The sequence below is a fragment of the Cucurbita maxima genome, unplaced genomic scaffold, assembly GCF_002738345.1.
Source record: "Cucurbita maxima cultivar Rimu unplaced genomic scaffold, Cmax_1.0 Cma_Scf00031, whole genome shotgun sequence".
In the NCBI taxonomy this organism is placed as follows: Eukaryota; Viridiplantae; Streptophyta; class Magnoliopsida; order Cucurbitales; family Cucurbitaceae; genus Cucurbita; species Cucurbita maxima.
In genome coordinates, this window is record NW_019272047.1 from 751,816 (window position 1) to 770,370 (window position 18,555).

The following is an 18,555-nucleotide window of genomic DNA, read 5'->3' on the forward strand; positions in this document are numbered from 1 at the left end:
AGCTACTAAATTATTTGTCAATGGATAGTAATTAAATATTAAAAAAAATTAAATTATAATTTCGATCTACATTTTTTTCATTAGTTAAACGGGTTGAGATAGGGATTTTTCGCCCCGCTCAAAATCCCGTCTTACCTCATCTCGTTTCACTTAAAAAATAATATTTTTTTAAGTACGAAAGACGGTATGAATATCAAAATTTGATTGAATTTATTATGATGTTTTGCGATGTTTTCTAATTATTCGTAGAAATAAAAATTGAAATAGGAAGCGAGAATGGGGACGGGAAGGCTTCTTCGTCCCCTCTTCGTAGATATCTCTAAGTATAGGCGACATTAATTTTAAGTCAAACTTTGACTATAATTTTATTATTATTATATATATATATATATATAAAAGAAAAAAAAAAGAAATAATTTGGGATTGGCTGAGTATGTGGAAGGGCAAAATGGTCATTTTGTATAACAAAAACCAACCGGCCGTTGAGAAGGAAGCAGATATCGACGACAAAAATGTCAGCGTTTAATGAAGGGCGGCAGATGGTTAAAAGTTAAGGACAAGATCCGGGTACACATTGCTAATCGTGAAAGCGGGTGCAGATGATTGTACCTCCGACGGGCAACCAACCATATTCTGTTTTTTTTTTTTCCTTTTTTTGTTTAAATTGTCAGTTTCCGACATGTCACGCTGACGTGTCCTCTTCACCGACTATTATGGCCTCCAATTCCACTCTTTTGGGTCCCACATTCTTCCACTATTTATACTCTTCCTCCCATTGGTGGAGATTATTAAATTATTATTTTAAATAAAGTATTCTTTTTAGATTTATAATTACCTTTGTTTATTTCGACCAACATGGCTGGCTATCAGATATAATATATGTTTTAAAGTGTTTTGTATTATCGTCAGCCTCATAATTTTAAAACGTGTCTATTAAGAGAGATTGTCACACCGTTATAAGTAATATTTTGTTCTTCTCTCCAATCGATGTATGATCTCACAATCCACCCCTTGTAGACCAGCGACTCCATTAGTACACTGCTCGATGTCGAACTCTAATACCATTTGTAATAATACAACTACTGCTAGTAAATATTTTCTGTTTTGACCCGTTATAAATTGTCGTCGGTCTCACGGTTTTTAAATGCGTCTACTAGAGAGAGATTTCTACACCCTTACAACGAATGTTTCGTTTCCCTCTCTAAACGATGTGGGATCTCATAATCCACCCCCTGGGGCCAGCGTTCTAACAGGCACACCATCTGATGTCTGGCTTTGATGCCATTGTAACAGCCTAAGCCCACCACTAGTATTATTGTTCGTTTTTGCCCGTTACGTATCGCCAGATGAGGTTTCCACCTCGATCTAGTTCACAACACAATCTAATCTAACAATGGTATCAAAATTAGTCGGGTTGTCGAGTTATATGAACCCCTCTAACTTAGAAATATTGTAACTTGTTATAGTAATGATAAAAATCGAAAGTGTTCATATCAAACTAAATATCTATCGAACAACACATGATTAACAACTGTTGTTTAGTAGGGAGCACAAGCTCCCGAGAGTCATTGACTTTCTCGACCCCTCAAATATTCAACAAGCATAAGTTTCTATTATCGAAATTTGTGTTATGGTCCAACAACCCATACTTAACGATGTATATATAAGACGGTTTATTAAAAACAAAATGTTTCGATGAATTAGAATAAGACATTACTATAGTTACAAGACATTGGTATTATTCTCTTTGTCCATCATAAAGGAATAACTTTTTAACACACAAATTAAGACATGAGTTATTACCCAAAGTAATTAATAATATATATATATATATATTTAAACTTTATATTTTGTCTTTAAAAAAAAATATTTTCTAAAAAAAACAATACTTTGAGATGATTCCCAAGATGATATTACATTAGTATTAAAATTTAAAATATTACTCTAAAAATACCATCAATAGCCCCTATAGCTCAGTGGTAGAGCGTCAGTCTTGTAAACTGAAGGTCTGTAGTTCGATCCTGCATGGGGGCATTTTTTATCCCTTTTCTTGTAGAAAAATATCTCGAACTCTGATTGGTGTTACGATCCTACAAAGCAGTTTCAGTTTAAGCACTTATCTCCCTCTTCATTCCAGAGAGAGAGAGAGAGAGAGAGAAGAACACCAGCTCAGTTTGTTTTAAGGTAAGGAGGCAAAGCCATGTCACCAACAAAAACTTCAAACATTTGTGTCAATGTTCTTGAATTCATAGCTTAGAACTCTGCTTTTAGCCATAACAATGGAATTCTTATTCATATCAGATCAACCCCAGAAACAATCCACTGATTTAAAGAACAACAAAAACACCATTATTGTCACACCCAACAAATTCTAAGAATACAATTCAAATTCTTCGGAAAAAACAGAGGTCTTACAGACACAGATTGGAGCTTCCATGGATGAAGATCAAGGTTCAGAATCGCTTCCAATGGCCGCCACTGCTTCAAACAAGCTCATTCCGACCAAAAACCAGAACTCCGATTCCAGCTCAGCTCAGTTCAACCCAGCTCTGTTCCTGTTCTTCTTGTTCTGTTTTCTCATCCGACCAAAAAAACTCTAGAAAATTCATACTCTAAAATGAAATTCGACCTAAGAATTGTGATTCCAAGTAAATTCCGACTAAAATTACGTTATAGCTGCACACAAGAAAGTGATTGACACACAGATATTTATACAAAATACGATGAATTCAGATAATTTCTAAGATTATCTCAACGACGATCGTCTTCCCGCCGGCCGGCACCGCCGCCACCGGACAAGGACGCCAGTAAATTCAGATGACCCGGAAGGTAATTCCCAACTCTCGCTGCCGATGCTTCTCTAATCGGCTGCTGCTGTTGGGCAAACAACGACGCCGGCTGAGAAATCCCCTGTTCCGCGGCGGCGGCAGCCGCGAAACTCCACACCTGCCCGTAATCCGGTCTGGCCGGAATCGCCCAGTACCCACTCGGACCCACTCCCAACCCATCGTCAGTACCGCCGTCGTCGTCGGCTCTCACACGTTTGCCAAGAAAGAACGGCTGGGGACGAGAGAGGGAGAGAGTGGAAGTAGTGGAAGAGAGAGAGGCGGAGCTGCCATTTCCTCTGACGGAGAGAGAAATGGAAGAGAAATTGGCGGGAGTGGTGCCGGTGCCGGTGGCAGCAATAATAGAAGGCTCTGCTTGACGGAGGAGCCACTCGATGGTTTGGCCATCGGATTTATGACCAAGTTCACGAGTCAGCTGGAAGACACGAGCGGCGCAGATTATGGGCATACGGATGCGACGGCCACGGCCGTCGACCTTGCTGTGGCGGTCCTTGGAAGGGGGCTTTTTAACGGCGAGGGCTCCGTTGGAAGAGGGCTGGTTTTTGTGGGTGTCGATGGCGGCGCCATTAGAGCTGTCGGCAGTTTCAGAATTTGACATGAAGAAGAAGAAGAAGAAGGTGTAGAGCTTAGAAGGAGGCGTTAATGGCGGTAATGGCGGCCATGGCTGATGGCAGAGAGGAAGGAAGGAAGAGGAGATGGGTAATTTGGTAAGAGAAGAGGACTAATGATTGAGAGAAGCAGGAGCTGGTGGAGACAGAAGGAGGGCACATGGGTGGTGGGGTCCACTCTTCATCTCCCCACAGCTCATACTCTCTCTCTCGCAAATACCCCCACTCTCTTTATTCGGCGCTTTACCCCCACGCGCGTAATATGTTAGGTTAAATTCGTAAATACTTATGGTGGTTCATGGGTTTGATTGGTTTGATCGAGTTAGGTTGCGACGTTTTTAGACTTAAAAGTATACCATGACCACAATCACGGAGAAGTGGAAGCTCAAAGATCGACAAGTCTTAGTGTTGTTCCAGTTGATGCTGTTCAAAAACGTGACATTCAACATAATCAAGAAAAAGACGACGACATCATACCAGTTAAAAATTTTCGGCTATGAATAAAGTGTATTTGATGCTATCATATAGATGAATTTAATATGATTGTAAGTCAACTGAATTCGATGAAAATTAATTTTGATGATGAAATTAAAACATTGATTTTGATGTCATCGTTATCCGAGTAGTGGGATATTATTGTTGCCACGATCACCTGAGGATGTGAGAAATTGAAGTTTGATGAAATTCAAAATATAGTTCAACGGGTACGGTGATCTTGTGATTGTAGGCACGTGGATGTTTCTTCTTGACTTTATTATGAGTCAGCGAGTGGAGTCCACGCTCCACCGTTAAAACCGACACGTGGCTCGCTGTTTTGGTAATTTTAAATTCCCAGGTAACTAATCGCAATAACTTATATATTTTTTTTTCAACAATTTAAAAATAAAAATAAAAATAAATTTACTTTACAGTTTCATTCCAGCGTTTTCAAAAGGATAAAGTGAAAATTTAAAATAAAAAAAGGAATAAAGTCAATAAAGTCAATAAAATTTAATAATTTATATGTTATAATAGTTCAAACGAAAGGGCAAAATTGTAAATTCACGAGCTGCATCATCATGTGAATATATAAACAAGTAATTAAAGAAAATATATTTTTGAAAAATAAATAAAATATATGGATGAAAAAACCTACCAATAAATATTTCATAATGATTGAATTATATTCAATAATTTAATACTATGTTGTTGTTTTGTTTTTTTTTAAACACATTTATTTGGTAATCAATTCATTAATTTTAATTTTAATATTTTAAAGACATTTTTATAATTTATGAATAAATAAAAAAAATTGAAAATTGGTTCTCGCTTTTTTAAAACATTAAATGATCAGGAGGAGGATTGTGGGGGTGCTCGGGATTGGAGTTGGTGATCGTAATATCCAAAATATTACAATAAAATGTTATGAGGTTGAGTTTTGAGCTGAATTTTCAAAATTTTCACTTTTAATAAAGAATTTTGTTAATAAATGATATATAAAAATGAGGGATAGTTAATTTATAATAATTAAATTAATTAATACAAAATACCACATGTTAAAATGTAATAATATTAAATATTTAAAATTTGGAATCCTTATTTGCACATTGGCCCCAAAAGATGGGGGAGAAAGCAAATAAGGAGGTTTTGGAGGGGTTTGAAGAAAAATTAGGAAATAAAATTTTGTCATCATTACCCGGAAAACCAATGGTACTTGGGGCAACAAAATCCCGTGTAACGCGGGGTGTAAAGGGAATTCCAAGTCTCCAAATAATTTTTAATAAATAAATTAATGTCGTGGCTTAGTCTCTTTTTGGATTAATTAATGATTAATAATTGATTAATATTTTGTTTTTTTATTAACCACTACAATATATTTATTCTATTATTTTAATGTCACACGGCGATTTTTGAGGATTCTATTCTTCATACTTTTGTATTTTTTTTTTAATTTAATAAATGATAAATCTTTTTTTTATATTAAAATGGGGGAAAATATAATAATACTCTTATAAAGGTGTTAGCGTCTGCGTGACACTCGTTCCTTTCTTCAATTGATGTGGGACTCCCCCTGGTCCCACCAAATCCATCCTCTTTGGGGCCCAACGTCTTTACTGGCACAGTGCCTCGTGTCTACTCCCTTCGAGGAACAAGAAACCCTTATAAAGGGTGTTTTGTTCTCGTGTCTACCCCCTTCGAGGTACAGGAAACCCTCGTGGGTCTCACCAAATCCCACCCCCTTTGGGGCCCAGCGTTCTTACTGACACACTGCCTTGTGTCTACCCCCTTCGAGGTACAGGAAACCTTTATAAAAGGAGTTTTGTTCTCTTCCCCAACCAATGTGGGACATCACAATCCACCCCCCTTCGAGCCCTAGTGTCCTTGTGGCACTTGGGACATCACAATCCACCCTCCTTCGGGGCCCAACGTCCTTACTGGCACACTGTCTCGTGTCTACCCCTTTCGAGGTAGAGGAAACCCTCGTGGGTCTCACCAAATCCCACCCACTTTGGGGCCCAGCGTTCTTACTGACACACTGCTTCATGTCTACCCCCTTCGAGGTACAGGAAACCTTTATAAAAGGAGTTTTGTTCTCCTCCCCAATCAATGTGGGACATTACAATCCACCCCTCTTCAAGGCCCAACAACCTCGTGACACTCGTTCCTTTCTCCAATCAATGTGGGACCCTCATTGGTCCCACCAAATCCATCCCCTTTGGGGCCTAGCGTCCTTATTGCCACACCACCTCGTGTCTACCCTCTTCGAGGGACAGTAAAAAGGTTGGCACATTGTTCGATGTCTATAGCTCTAATACCATTTGTAATGCCCCAAGCCAACCATCAGTAGATATTATCTTCTTTGAAATTTCCCTTTCAAGCTTCCCCTCAATCCTTTAAAACACTTTAAAAATCGTTTGCTAGGGAATGTTTTCACACCTTATAAAGAGTGTTTTGTTCTCTTCTCCAACCAATATAGGACATCATAGGTTAGGTTATTAGGTCATATAAACACCCATAATTTCGACATGTTAAACGTCTTAGTGTTTTTTTTTTTTTTTTTTTAATTTCAAGAATTATTTTGATATATATATTTTTTTAATGAAGGATAAAATTTAAAGGTATTTCAAACAATTTTCCAATTATTTTTTTAAATATGGAAAGAGGTAATTTATTTTGTTGAGTGGGGCAAAAATGTAATTACAATTATTTGTGATTAAGCGAGGGAGTTTGATCTCACATCCAACAGACACACAGATAATGATGTCTTTAAATTTGAAATTATGACAATCGACAGCTCCATTTCCACGTCGTACAAAGTCCGACATGTCGTACACCATTAGATTTATAACCACGTGCTTCTTTCTCTCTTTTTTAACTCAAGTTAACTCGATATAAAGATAATAAAAACGATATTGATAAGGAATAAATTAAAGCGAACGACTCTATACCGAATGACATGAAATCAACTCAAGAAAAAACTTCGATACTAAATGATAAGTAATCACTGCATGAAAAGTAAGATTCAGATTACACGTTGTTTATCGAATATCTCAAGGCAAAAATACTTGTTTGAGATTCGAATAACTCAACAAACAAGATCAATCATGTCTAACTCAAATGATTCGAAAAATACAATTTAAACTACATATAATTGCAAAGAAACAGCTAATGTAAGAAAAATATTCAGATTATCTCGTTGATCAAATGTCTTAAGACAATAACACTGGACTGAGATTCAAATCACTCCATAAATAAGATCGATCATATTAAGTTTGAATGATTTTACCAATGCAATCTAAACTCCCTCACATTCGAAAAAAAAAATATAATATTTACTAAAAGGAAAAAAATGTTTTTTTTTAGTAAAATTTTCAAATCTGACTCCTCAAATTTAAGAATATTTTAAAATTAGTACACAAATTACAGCAAATAAATGCGGCCCATTAGGCCGTTATATGTTTGTTGGGCCTAATTTAGTAATGACTTGGCCTAATATGGCGACAATTAGAAGATCGAACTCTCATCACCGTACAGACTCCCTCTGTAGACTTTCGAGCATCGGAGCTCTGTGTCACAACTATAGTATGAAGAGAGTAGGTTGTGACCCTCACGCCATGACAAGCAAAGGGGCGTCCCTCAAGAGACGCCCCATTCGGCCAATGCGGGCCAACATAGAAGAATGTCATGATGCGATTGAGGAAGACGATGCATCATCCAACACACCACCACGCAAAGTGGGTATTGAAGATATATGTTGAGACATAAGCATAACAGAGACATCAGCATAGACATGAAGGACAAGATAGGCTTGTTGAAGGGCCAGGTAGGGTCCCGGGCCTTAACCTCAAAAGTCAGGGTTTCGGAAGGAATTTGGGCATGAAATATGAATGCTCGTCAAGTTTGGTGTCAATCGGACATTGGACGGACAATGCACGACACCGTATGACACCTCACCAAAATAATGTCTACACTTGATAGAATGAAAATGGCTCAAAATGTACGATAGGGGTACCATGGTGTTAGTTCTCCACCACCCCTGGGTCCTTTGGCCTAAGTGAGTTACCTTGTGGCACATACGTGTGTCACAGTGTGGGCGAGCGTGTTGAGACGAGTGTCTCGGGAGACTTCCTTTGAAATGGATTTTTGAAGGACAGTACCGGACGACACAGGTGTGCTAGTATTGCGCCCTAGCCCGCGTGTTGAAGGTTGCTACATACACCCGCTATCCGGGACGGTATCTGTAAATGGCTCGGCATGGGCACGGGAGGGCCTATGCCTCGATAGAACCCAGATGGATGGATGTTTGGGAAGTCCCGATGAGATAAACGACACGCGGGCCCATTCTCGATGGCATGACGACATGAGTTATGATGGCCGACGACATCCCGAGACTCGGGATGGCGCCAAGACATATGGACCCTATCGATGGGGATCGAGATGACAAGATGAGATGCGACGTTATATTGAGAGACCTTGGCCCGAGTAGAGGCAAGGTCGAGCCGAATGAGTTGGTCTAGCGTAGAGGCAAGTCGGATGTGTCGCAGATGATTGAACATACACGCACAGGCGACGTATGTGGTTGAACAAGCTTGAATTCCGCACAAGCGATGTTCGATTGGCGAAGACAAAGCTCGCCTAAGGTCCGACGAAGCCACAAAGCCGGGGCGAAAAATACATATGGGGCTTAATTCCCCTTAAGGCTAGTCGTGAGCGTGTATGGATCACAACGCCGCACGGTCAAGAAGGTAGGACCGTCACACTCTGCGACTACAGGCAACGCCGTTTTCCTACATTATCACCGGCTGATCTGTTCGTAATCTACGACGATCCGGGGAGATTTTTTTTCTAGGTAGGCTTTAGCTTTGCGATCAACATGAACACAACCCTAATTCTTCTTCATTTCTTCAACGATTATTGTAACCCTTAATTAGCGCTTCGATATTGTTTTTCTTCCTCCATTGTCTGTGAACTCTGATTCATGTTTGTTTTCTTGTTTTTTTAGGTGTGATTTGTTTTCTTTGTGTAGAATGTTTTCCTGGGATTGCTTACTCGTACTATTTTCAGGTGGTTTTTAACTTAATACATTACAATTACTCGAGTTTACATTGGTAATCTGGATCCACGCGTTTCAGAGAGGGATCTTGAAGATGAATTTCGAATGTTCGGTGTTCTTAGGAGGTGATTTCCGTTTGAAATTAGAGGCCGCCTTCATATATATTTCTTAAATTGAAACATTTTGGACGAGATATTTACCGAATCGGTTGAAATGGGAAATATTCATGGGTTCTTTCTGTATTGTACATAGTTTTTTTATTTCGCTAAGCTATCTATCCATGGCGTTTTCACATGGCCAAAGTTAGATATTCTGGCACTCGGCAGGGGATGCAGAAAGCCTTACTCTCTTTGAATTTTAGAACCTCTGTTTTTAATCTGAGTACTATTGAAGTTGACTGGTTTCAGCCTCTCAGCAATGGGAGTTCAGTAGTTACGCTTTGCTTTGTACATAAGACCCTGAGACATAGACTCTTTAAGATATGTCCTCTAAAGTTTGCTGATGGCTATCCTTGAGATCGGTGGAACCAATGTGCATGCCTCATATATTACCTCGACAGAATGTCAGATGTTCTACGGTTTATTTCATTGGTAGAATGGAAAGAACTAAGCGAAGAGGGACCGGCGGATAATGAATAGGAAGATCGAAAAGTTGGAAGAAGAAAGGATTTTTTGGTTAGACGTATGGAATTAGCTAAGCATTTTATTCGAACAAATATAGAACCTGAATGGATGGTCTTATGTCTATTACCTGTTCTTCATCCCGAGTTGAGTCTGATCATTCAGATATGCTTCATGGACATTTATTTCGTAATTGCATATAAACTATTAAGATGAGCTAGCTTTAATTTGAAAGAATATATATGTTCCCTTGTATCTTTGTCTTAAGCTGCATTCTGAATTATTGGTCTTTGAATAAAATAATACAGTGTGTGGGTTGCTAGAAGGCCTCCAGGATATGCATTTATTGAGTTTGATGATCGCAGGGATGCTCTAGATGCAATACAGGCATTGGATAGTCAGTTTTAAAAAATATTTCTTGTACTTGTAGATATCAAGTTGTGCCTTTCATTCCTTCTATCAAATGATATTTGTTTTCTTATGTATATATATGCAGCCTTTTCTTGTATTATCAATCTACTTTCATTACGTGTTTTTTCCTCAGCTTTATCTGCCATCTAGTTTTCATTGGCGCAGTGAACTAAAAATTTATAATATATATAGTTTAATATCAATGCAACCGCAAAACTGAACTAAATCTTGGAAATTATAGTCGATCCTTAATCCAAGTCAAATGTGGTCGTTTTCTAGTTCCTAGGGCTTATAGGATGACCCCTTATCCTTCATTCTTATTTTTATTTCCTTTGAGTTAAGTCTATCTTATCTTTTATGTGTGATTTTTTTGGGTTCTTGTAATAGGGAAAAATGGTTGGCGTGTGGAGCTTTCTCACAACTCTAAAGGCGGTGGAGGTGGTGGTGGTGGTGATTTGAAATGTTATGAATGTGGTGAACCTGGTCATTTTGCTCGAGAGTGTCGTTCTCGTGGGGGCTCACGAGGCATTGGAGGTGGCTTGCGTCGTAGTCCTTCTCCTCGCGCCGCAGGAGTCCAAGTTATGAAAGATATGGTCGCAGGTGCATCAAAGCTTTGTTTGTGTTTTTAAACACACCGAGTTATCTAAACCAACAAGTGGTTTCATATAAAGTTTAGGTTTTGATGTTTTATCACACTTTTATCTTTTCCCTTTTCCATGTAGGAGTAATAGTCCTCGTGGTAAAAGATCTCCACGACGTCGCAGCATTACACCTCCTAAGCGTGGTCGGAGTTACAGCAGATCTCCTCCACTCCGTCATGCTCGCCGTGCCTCACCTTATGCTAACGGGTATGCCTGATTCCTAATAAATGAAAACTATTCACTAAAACTAGTTAGGTAGTTCCTGTAGGGAGGACTTAATTGCCTTAATTGGGTGTTTTTGGTCACATTAACCTTCGGTAATTACTGGGAATTAGTGCAGTAGACCAAAGCTATCTTTGGGGCCTATTAAGTCTCCCAAAATTAAGTGAGAAATGATTCTCTACTACTAATTAATGTCAATACATACTTGATTGAGCAATATATTCCATAACTTCTTCTTTAGATACAAATGCATCCATCTTAGAGCTGCATGATTATCATTATTGCAGAGATTGATCCCGGAATCGAGGCTGATGCTGTGCTTGTAGAAATTAGATGATGGTGTTTCTGCTATACTGTAGTTCTATTAGGAATTGTGGAATGAGGCGGAATCATGTAGTTAAGTTCGTCTTTGACAATTGGTTCTCTTTGAAACCTGGATTTGGATGGGTGTCTACCAGGTGTTTTAAGCCACCAAATGGCGTTCTGTCTGGAACCGTTTTGTGTTGGCTCTCTTCTACCTGCTGAAACTCGGAGGTCGCGTTCTTGCTTTCAAAATGATATCTATTCCCTAGAATTTTATACCTACCTCTCTCTATATGTTTATTAGTGTTTCTTTTTCATTGGATGTCCCTAAAGATTTATCTGTTGGCTGTTTTTTTTTTTTTTTTTTTGAGGTGTGATTTTCGGCTATAAATCGCATCGCTACTCAGCTTCCTGCATCTCTGTGCATCACGGTTCTCAATATCTGCTCTGCTCCTCGATCATCTTCTTGTCACTGCAACTGGTTGCATGCTGTTTGTATTGCACTCTTACTGCAAGATGGCTGCCTATATAGTTAATCCTTTTTAGCTGGTTGAGGAAGATGAAGCTGTTTTCTTGTGATTTTCTGCTCACCATCTTCTCGTCTTCTATTGCATGCACGTAGCTATTGTGAGCGATTCTACTCGTTTTATAACGTTGGCATCTTGTGAGCTTCAACTTGTTTCTTGCTTCCACAACTTCTGCCTTGCTCCTTCAATTGCACTTCATAAGTTAGAGACCAACCTCCAGTGATTTGCTTTTAGATGGTGAGGCAGCTATCTTCTTGGTTCCCGGCTCTGTTGTATGTTTAATCCTCATTTGTTTTTGGTTAGAAGGTCGAGGTGGGAATTGGAATGCTTATTCATATTCTTTGACTGTCTGTTCTTTGTTCTTTGCGTAGATAAACTTGCCAAACTGACATAAACAAAGCAGACATAAGAAGCATTGTTATTTTGGATCATTTATCTGTTTAGTTTTAATTTTAATTTCTTCTTGATGTTCTAGTATGTATTGTTGTTTACATCATTGGGAGTTCAACAACCCAAATTTTGTTCTGAAAAAGAGATTCAGTTTGTAGAAACTTGAATATCTGTTAACATTATCTTGAATAACCCAAATTTTGAGTCTGAACATTGCACATTTTCTTGAGTTATAGAAAATTCAAGGATGATCCAATGCTTCCATTGCAAATGAAGCGTTCATTCCTACTTGTATTTGCTCGTTATGTCTTGGTAAGCATTATAAATGTTTGATAAGATCCAATTTGTACAGTTACGCTCCTGGTAAGCGTTATAATAACTTGGAAGCTTCAATTGAGAATTTTAAGCTATTTTGACCAATAAAAGGTTCGACGTATCTTGGTAAGTTATGCATCGATGTTAGAGAGCAGAAGGGGAGGGCGTTGTGTTTAGAATCAAAATGATGAAATGAAGTGGGACATTGCTTTTGAAGGACTTGAGACTCAGTGATGCATATGACCGGTAGAATTGCATTGAACATGAAATGAAGTTTGAGGATAAAAGAACCGTTCGATCGTTGTGGTCGGACTCTATTATAGATTCTTGACCACATTCTCCATAGGGCCCTCTTATCTCTTCCTTCTCCGAGCTCAGGTTAGGGAAGAAGGAACCGAGAAGAAAATATCAACAACATTAAGTTTTATTACAGGACAACTCAAGATAGATCTATTATGCGACTCTGCATTGGGTGAGTAGACCTCATACAATAACTATCCTAGCTTTACCGTATCTATTGTTTCATTTCTTCTGGAAAAATCACGAACACTTATTAGATTATGGATCTACCATTTCCATAAGGTTCAAAGAAGTCATAAGGAAGAGCGAAGAAGTATATTGAAACTTGAGGCTTGAGTTCTACTTAATGTTGAAGCTCACCACGATCGTCGAAGACATTAGTTGAAAATGAAATGGGAACTGCCCTATTTAGGGGAAGAAACCAGCTCAAACATAGAAAGAGCTAAATATAATTATTTAGGCATTTAGGTTGTTCATTCAACCTAGAACATCCAATGTTCTTACAATGAAAAACAGGTGGAAAATTGTGGGGAAAACAAGAGCTATTTCTACTATTCATAAAACTTGAATAAACTTTATGATGCTGATCATAACAAAAGGCAGCTATAATTCTAACTCAGACGACATCATCACGGGGCTCTAGTTTAAGCCAGATGGTTCAGGATGAAAGATGGTGCTCAATTAGATTTTGAATCGATGATCTTCTTTGCAAAAGAAGGCAAGCAGAAAGCTGCTGAATGAATCTGAAGAAGTAAACAAGAGAAGCTTTAGTTCAAGTTAAATGAAAGGACACTGAATATAAGCAAGTTTGAACGGTGACAACGGAGCCCACCTCGGAGTTGTAAAACTTAAGCGAATTGTTTGGGGTATCGATGCCGTTCACCTCTACTGGGTTGACTGGATGCTTGAAATCAACAGGAGGTCCCTCGGTCGAGCAGAGCATAAACCCGATCACTCCGCTGAAACATCAACCAGATTTGTGTTTAGAGAAAGCAACATTCAAGACGAAGAACAAACGCAGCATTAGAAATCCCATGTTCTCTTTTAGTGCAAGTTCTATGAGGACTGATTGAATAGAAACCAAGAGTGAGTGTCTATTGCACTTGACCGTTGATAGGCGGAGCGAGGGAGTATCAATCAAGAGTGACTGTCTATCGCACTCAACGGTTGATAGGCAGAGCGAGGGAATATCAAACAAGATGGTTAATAGGCCAAGCAAGGGAATATCAAACAAGAGTGACTGTCTATCACACTCGACGGTTGATAGGCCAGGCCAAATGCGGGAGTATCCAAACAAGAGTGACTGTCTATCACACTCGACAGTTGATAGGCCAAGCGAGGGAATATCAAACGAGTGACAGTCTATCGCACTCGACAGCTGCTAAGCCAAGCAAGGAAATATCAAACAAGAGTGACAGTCTATCGCACTCGACAGCTGCTAAGCCAAGCAAGGGAATATCAAACAAGAGTGACTGTCTATCACACTCAACGGTTGATAGGCCAAACGAGGGAGTATCAAACAAGAGTGACTGTCTATCACACTCGACAGTCGATAGGCCAAGCAAGGGAATATCAAACAAGAGTGACAGTCTATCGCACTCGACGGTTGATAGGCCGAGCGAGGGAATATCAAATCATCAAGTGTGTGTACCTTGGATATGTAGGAACTGTAGTCCAAGCGTAGTTAACAGAGCCCTTGAATACTTGGCGGCAGTTTGTAACAATGTCTTCAATGATTTTCATGTGAAGCCAAATGCTCTCTGCTTGAGTACACACGACACCTCCCGGTCGAAGAGCTTTGGCGACCGAAGCAAAAAAAGGCTTCTCAAAAAGCTCTTGTGCAGGACCTGTAAAATTACGATTGATTTTCATTTTCTCAAAAAAATCCAGCATATAATTCCATGTTTCTCTTCAAATGAAACAGAGATGCAATTACCAATAGGATCAGATGAGTCCACTATAACAGCATCATAAGTGCCTTCAGGAACAGCCTTTAGAAATGCAACGCCTGCAACACACGAACCACACCGACAAATGCAATTTAGCTACTAAATGGAAAGAGGAGGTCGTGGGGGAGCTGATGAGAAAATGATCGATCATATACCATCACCGACGTGAAGTGTGACACGAGGATCCTCGAACCCAATAGCTACGCGAGGGAAAAATTCTTTGGAAACCTGCAAAAGTAGAGGCAGGCAATAGTATTCAATCATAAATCAGAAGAGGTTCCTAAGATATGAGCACCTCGAGTATCATTATATCATGTTCATACTCGTAAAAGCCAAATAACCAATAGTCCTGGAAAGCTACTACTTACGTCAACTACCATCTTGTCGATTTCACAGATATCTATCTTCTCAACAGATGAATGGCGAGCTACCTCTCGCAAGACACCGCCATCTCCTCCACCGATAACTAGAACCTGATAACAGTAATTCAGTGAGAAAACAAGAAAACACCAACCGACATGGTACTCAAAAATCCTAATCTCATGTGAGTGTTTGAACAAAAACCTACGTTCAAACATAGTCAACATGAACATAGTTTAACGGTTAAAGTACATTATCTAATAGATTTTTCCGTTATAGTACTCCATCCAAGAGTTATCCGTATTTATCAAGTTGTTCCTATCTAACGGAATGCTATTGGATCAGATGACAAAGATATCGTTGAGAAAGATGGCTTTCCCAGATGAAACAAAAATTTGATTCATGTAACAAGATGTATCCAATTTCTTGGACGAAAAAAATATATGGCCATGAAATAGGGATTAAGTGGTAGAGTCGTGAAAACTCCCGTTTCTTCCATATTTTGGACCTTAGCTCCATGAAACAATATACTACTTCCGAAACATGGAAGAATTGAAATCTTAGATCAAAACATTATGTATGGATGATATGAACTGCCTAAACAAGATTCATGAAGAACAAACAACTAGAGTTATTAAGCACGCCAAATGAAATGTTTGTTGCTATCTGTTACAATAACAAATCATTGGTTTAACTGAAAAATTAAATAAAAATAGATAGACCCTTCTCTTCGTCGACCTAGTCGACGGATCTTCTCTATTGAAAGATCCCCTATATAAATAATACACATTCCAATTCAACGAGCCTAATTCTATAACTTACGGCTCCAAATGCACTAGAGATTAACCTTTTTGGGGTTTGGAATTGAGCAAAGTGGAAGGTGAGTGATCATCTCTTGGTAAGCACATTCATCTCTCTCTGTTAACTGAATCACTCCATCCAAGACCAGAACCTTCCCATAAGTTGATGACTGCAGGGCACATAAACTCCATCAAGATCAAAATCCACAGTACAAAGACACAATCTAACATAAAATCAACCCTAAAATAAGAACACCTGAAAAACCATAACATTCTGGTAATCAGATTTCCCTTGGAACAGAATCTTTTCCACCTTCAAGGAGTGCGCCTCTCCTGCAAACATCAAACAATATGATTTTCACTACCGGATTCTATGTTCATCATCTAACAAAATCCATCAGCCAAACACGATCGAAATGATGAGAATTAGGGATTAGCGACACGAAAAAAGAGAAAAAAAACTCACCCGGCCACATTTGGCTGATTTCAGAAAACCATCCAGGAATCACAGAGGAAATACCATCGGACTCTGAGGCGGAGACCCCATTTTCCTGTTTCTTCGCCACCGCCGCCGCCGCCATAATAATCCCTCTTTCGAATCCCAAAACCCCAAATCCGCTTTAAAGGGGGAAGCGAGTGCTTCTCGCAATGAGGCGTTTGGATGCGAGCACTAAGCGAAACGAGCCGATTCTTTCTCCATTTATATAATTGCAAAAAAGTTCCGTGAAAGGATTCGCTTTAAAGATAAGAACAAATTCTCGCCTCGATTTATGTTCTTGATTTTTCATCATGTTTTTGTATGGCTACCGAATATTATATCTTTTTTTACTCCAAAAAAATATATTAATATTAATCCAATTAATTTTTTTTTTTTTTTTGTTGGATTACAGTGATATACATTCAACCCCGACAACCCGACCAATCCACAACTGGGTTGTATTGGATTAGATTTTCAGGTTGGTTTGGGTTCATTTTTTCTGAACCCGAACTCAATGGATTGTATTGAGTAAATTCTCAAGCTTTGAAAAATATTTAAGAGATCTATTGACATGTTATATAACTGATGTATTTTGTATTTTCAATTATATATTAAAAATATATATTTTTTAAAAATTACGAGTTCGTTAACCCGTAGTATTGTCAACATAAACGTTGAGCCGTTTGGGTACGTCCAAAAATTTGAATTTTTAACTAAAAAATTAAAATTTATAGATAAATTCAATAATTTTTTAAATAATAAAATAAGTTAAAAGACTTAATTACGAAAATAAACTAAAATTAAAATTTTAGAGATTTATTGCTCTTAGATATTAAAGGTGTAGAATTAAAATTATTATTTAATTTTTAGTTGATTTTTTAAAAAAGAAAATTATTTTAAAAAGATTGTGAAAATAATCTTCATAAAAATATAAATTGCAATTTTATTTCTCTCTCATACACAATGACACGTCAGCCCTATTTTAAAAAATTGGTATGACAACGACCTATCAAATTTTTTGGTTTTTTTTTTTTTTTTTCATTGCAAAAAAAATATTGTGGAATGCCTCGAGCACATCAAACACCACGGCTCGAATGCTCGAATCAATCTAGACTTGTTTAAAGTATATGGAATGGAACACCTTGATCATTACCTAGCCGAACAATGCACGACAGTTGAAGATGATTGAAGGTGGGAGCCTATTCGATCGAACAGACCTACATGTCCTATCACGAAAGATATGAGATATGCATCGAGAGAAAGCGGTATAAATATGAGGATCAACCTCGAAACAGAGGTACTTAATCCTTTACTTGTACTGATTTAGACATCATGGTGTGTTGGACGTAGCACCATACCGATACTTGAATTATTCTCTTGTTAGTTCACAAATCATCACTCAACAACTAGAATCTAGTGCCAACATTTGGCATCGTTTGTGAGAACGAATTGCAAATACTGTATCTATTTTTGCACGGTCAAGACTCTAACAAAGAGTGAGGAGACAATGCGTTAGTCAGTGCAACTAGCGACCATACCGAAGATCCGAACAAGTGCCTCCACCGAAAAAGTACAAGCCTCGAAAAACAGTTACCCTCCACCAATACTCAATGGTAAAATTATGAGTAAGTTGGAGGTCGTGAAACGAACAATGACCCACTAGCTCTTGTTAAAAATTTAGAAGGGACGTTTTAAACGAATAACCTAAATGATATTTGGCCAATTCTAAAATTAAACCAAATCAGAGCATATAATATAATCAAAACTATATAATATAATTTCATTTATCATTTTCCATGTGTGACAAGATATTCCCTTTCCTTAAAGCATATAATATAAAATAAATTATCAAACTTTTTCTGAATTTCTCCACTTTATTTGATACTAAAGGTCATAGTTGACTAAAATAAATCATATTCTTAATTTTACTTTTATTTTTATAATTAAAAACCGCATATATTCATATACGAAAAGAAAAGAGCATTTTGATCTAAAGTATGGTCCTTCACATGGCTCAAAACAGACTAGTTGATACACGAGATCGAGATATGAAATCGTGAAGAGTCTGTAATACCTTAATTGGTATCAGAGTTAATGGGTTGGTCACGGGAGTAATGTATTCCCATGTATCACTAATACTCGAAAACAAAAGTAGTTGATACCCTCGAGTTTTTCTCGTCCATGAATTACAAAAAAAAAAAAAAAAAAAAAAAAAAAAAAAAAAAAAAAAAAAAAAAAAAAAAAAAAAAAAA

General features: G+C 38.0%; 3 protein-coding genes and 1 non-coding gene across 6 annotated transcripts; 2 read left to right on the forward strand and 2 right to left on the reverse strand.

The window, feature by feature from the left end:
* The first annotated feature begins 1,962 nt into the window (after positions 1–1,962).
* Positions 1,963–2,034, forward strand: TRNAT-UGU. The gene has a single exon. It is a non-coding gene; the product is annotated as a tRNA-Thr (tRNA).
* A 206-nt stretch (positions 2,035–2,240) lies between these two features.
* On the reverse strand, positions 2,241–3,583 carry LOC111466455 (transcription factor TCP7-like). Its single transcript, XM_023111120.1, has one exon. It carries the CDS (start codon positions 3,442–3,444, stop codon positions 2,752–2,754), a length of 693 nt encoding a protein of 230 aa, XP_022966888.1. The 5' UTR covers positions 3,445–3,583; the 3' UTR covers positions 2,241–2,751.
* A 5,110-nt stretch (positions 3,584–8,693) lies between these two features.
* On the forward strand, positions 8,694–12,142 carry LOC111466456 (serine/arginine-rich splicing factor RSZ21-like). Of its 3 annotated transcripts, none has more exons than XM_023111121.1 (7): positions 8,694–8,787; positions 8,961–8,998; positions 9,067–9,112; positions 9,916–10,004; positions 10,406–10,618; positions 10,741–10,866; positions 11,169–12,142. In XM_023111121.1, exons 2-7 carry the CDS (start codon positions 8,962–8,964, stop codon positions 11,216–11,218), a joined length of 561 nt encoding a protein of 186 aa, XP_022966889.1. In that variant the 5' UTR covers positions 8,694–8,787; position 8,961; the 3' UTR covers positions 11,219–12,142. The 3 variants fall into 3 exon arrangements, with proteins under 3 accessions (XP_022966889.1, XP_022966890.1, XP_022966891.1); XM_023111122.1 differs by having other exon boundaries at positions 8,694–8,779; positions 8,947–8,998; XM_023111123.1 differs by lacking the exon at positions 8,961–8,998 and having other exon boundaries at positions 8,694–8,783; positions 8,999–9,112.
* A 1,000-nt stretch (positions 12,143–13,142) lies between these two features.
* On the reverse strand, positions 13,143–16,595 carry LOC111466453 (spermidine synthase-like). Its single transcript, XM_023111118.1, has 9 exons — positions 16,292–16,595; positions 16,082–16,158; positions 15,873–15,995; positions 15,034–15,138; positions 14,821–14,893; positions 14,653–14,724; positions 14,368–14,563; positions 13,549–13,675; positions 13,143–13,459 (listed from the first exon to the last, which is right to left on the reverse strand). Exons 1-9 carry the CDS (start codon positions 16,404–16,406, stop codon positions 13,394–13,396), a joined length of 954 nt encoding a protein of 317 aa, XP_022966886.1. The 5' UTR covers positions 16,407–16,595; the 3' UTR covers positions 13,143–13,393.
* Between the last annotated feature and the right edge of the window lie 1,960 nt (positions 16,596–18,555).

Coding starts and splice junctions, on each gene's coding strand:
- LOC111466455 (XM_023111120.1), bottom strand. CDS start 3,444: ATGTCAAATTCTGAAACTGCCGACAGCTCTAATGGCGCCGCCATCGAC.
- LOC111466456 (XM_023111121.1), top strand. CDS start 8,962: ATGTTTTCCTGGGATTGCTTACTCGTACTATTTTCAG. Junction 8,999..9,066: donor CTTACTCGTACTATTTTCAG/GTGGTTTTTAAC, acceptor CACGCGTTTCAG/AGAGGGATCTTGAAGATGAA. Junction 10,867..11,168: donor GCCTCACCTTATGCTAACGG/GTATGCCTGATT, acceptor TCATTATTGCAG/AGATTGATCCCGGAATCGAG.
- LOC111466453 (XM_023111118.1), bottom strand. CDS start 16,406: ATGGCGGCGGCGGCGGTGGCGAAGAAACAGGAAAATGGGGTCTCCGCC. Junction 14,564..14,652: donor GGACTCATCTGATCCTATTG/GTAATTGCATCT, acceptor GTAATTTTACAG/GTCCTGCACAAGAGCTTTTT. Junction 13,676..14,367: donor ACAGTTCCTACATATCCAAG/GTACACACACTT, acceptor TTGATGTTTCAG/CGGAGTGATCGGGTTTATGC.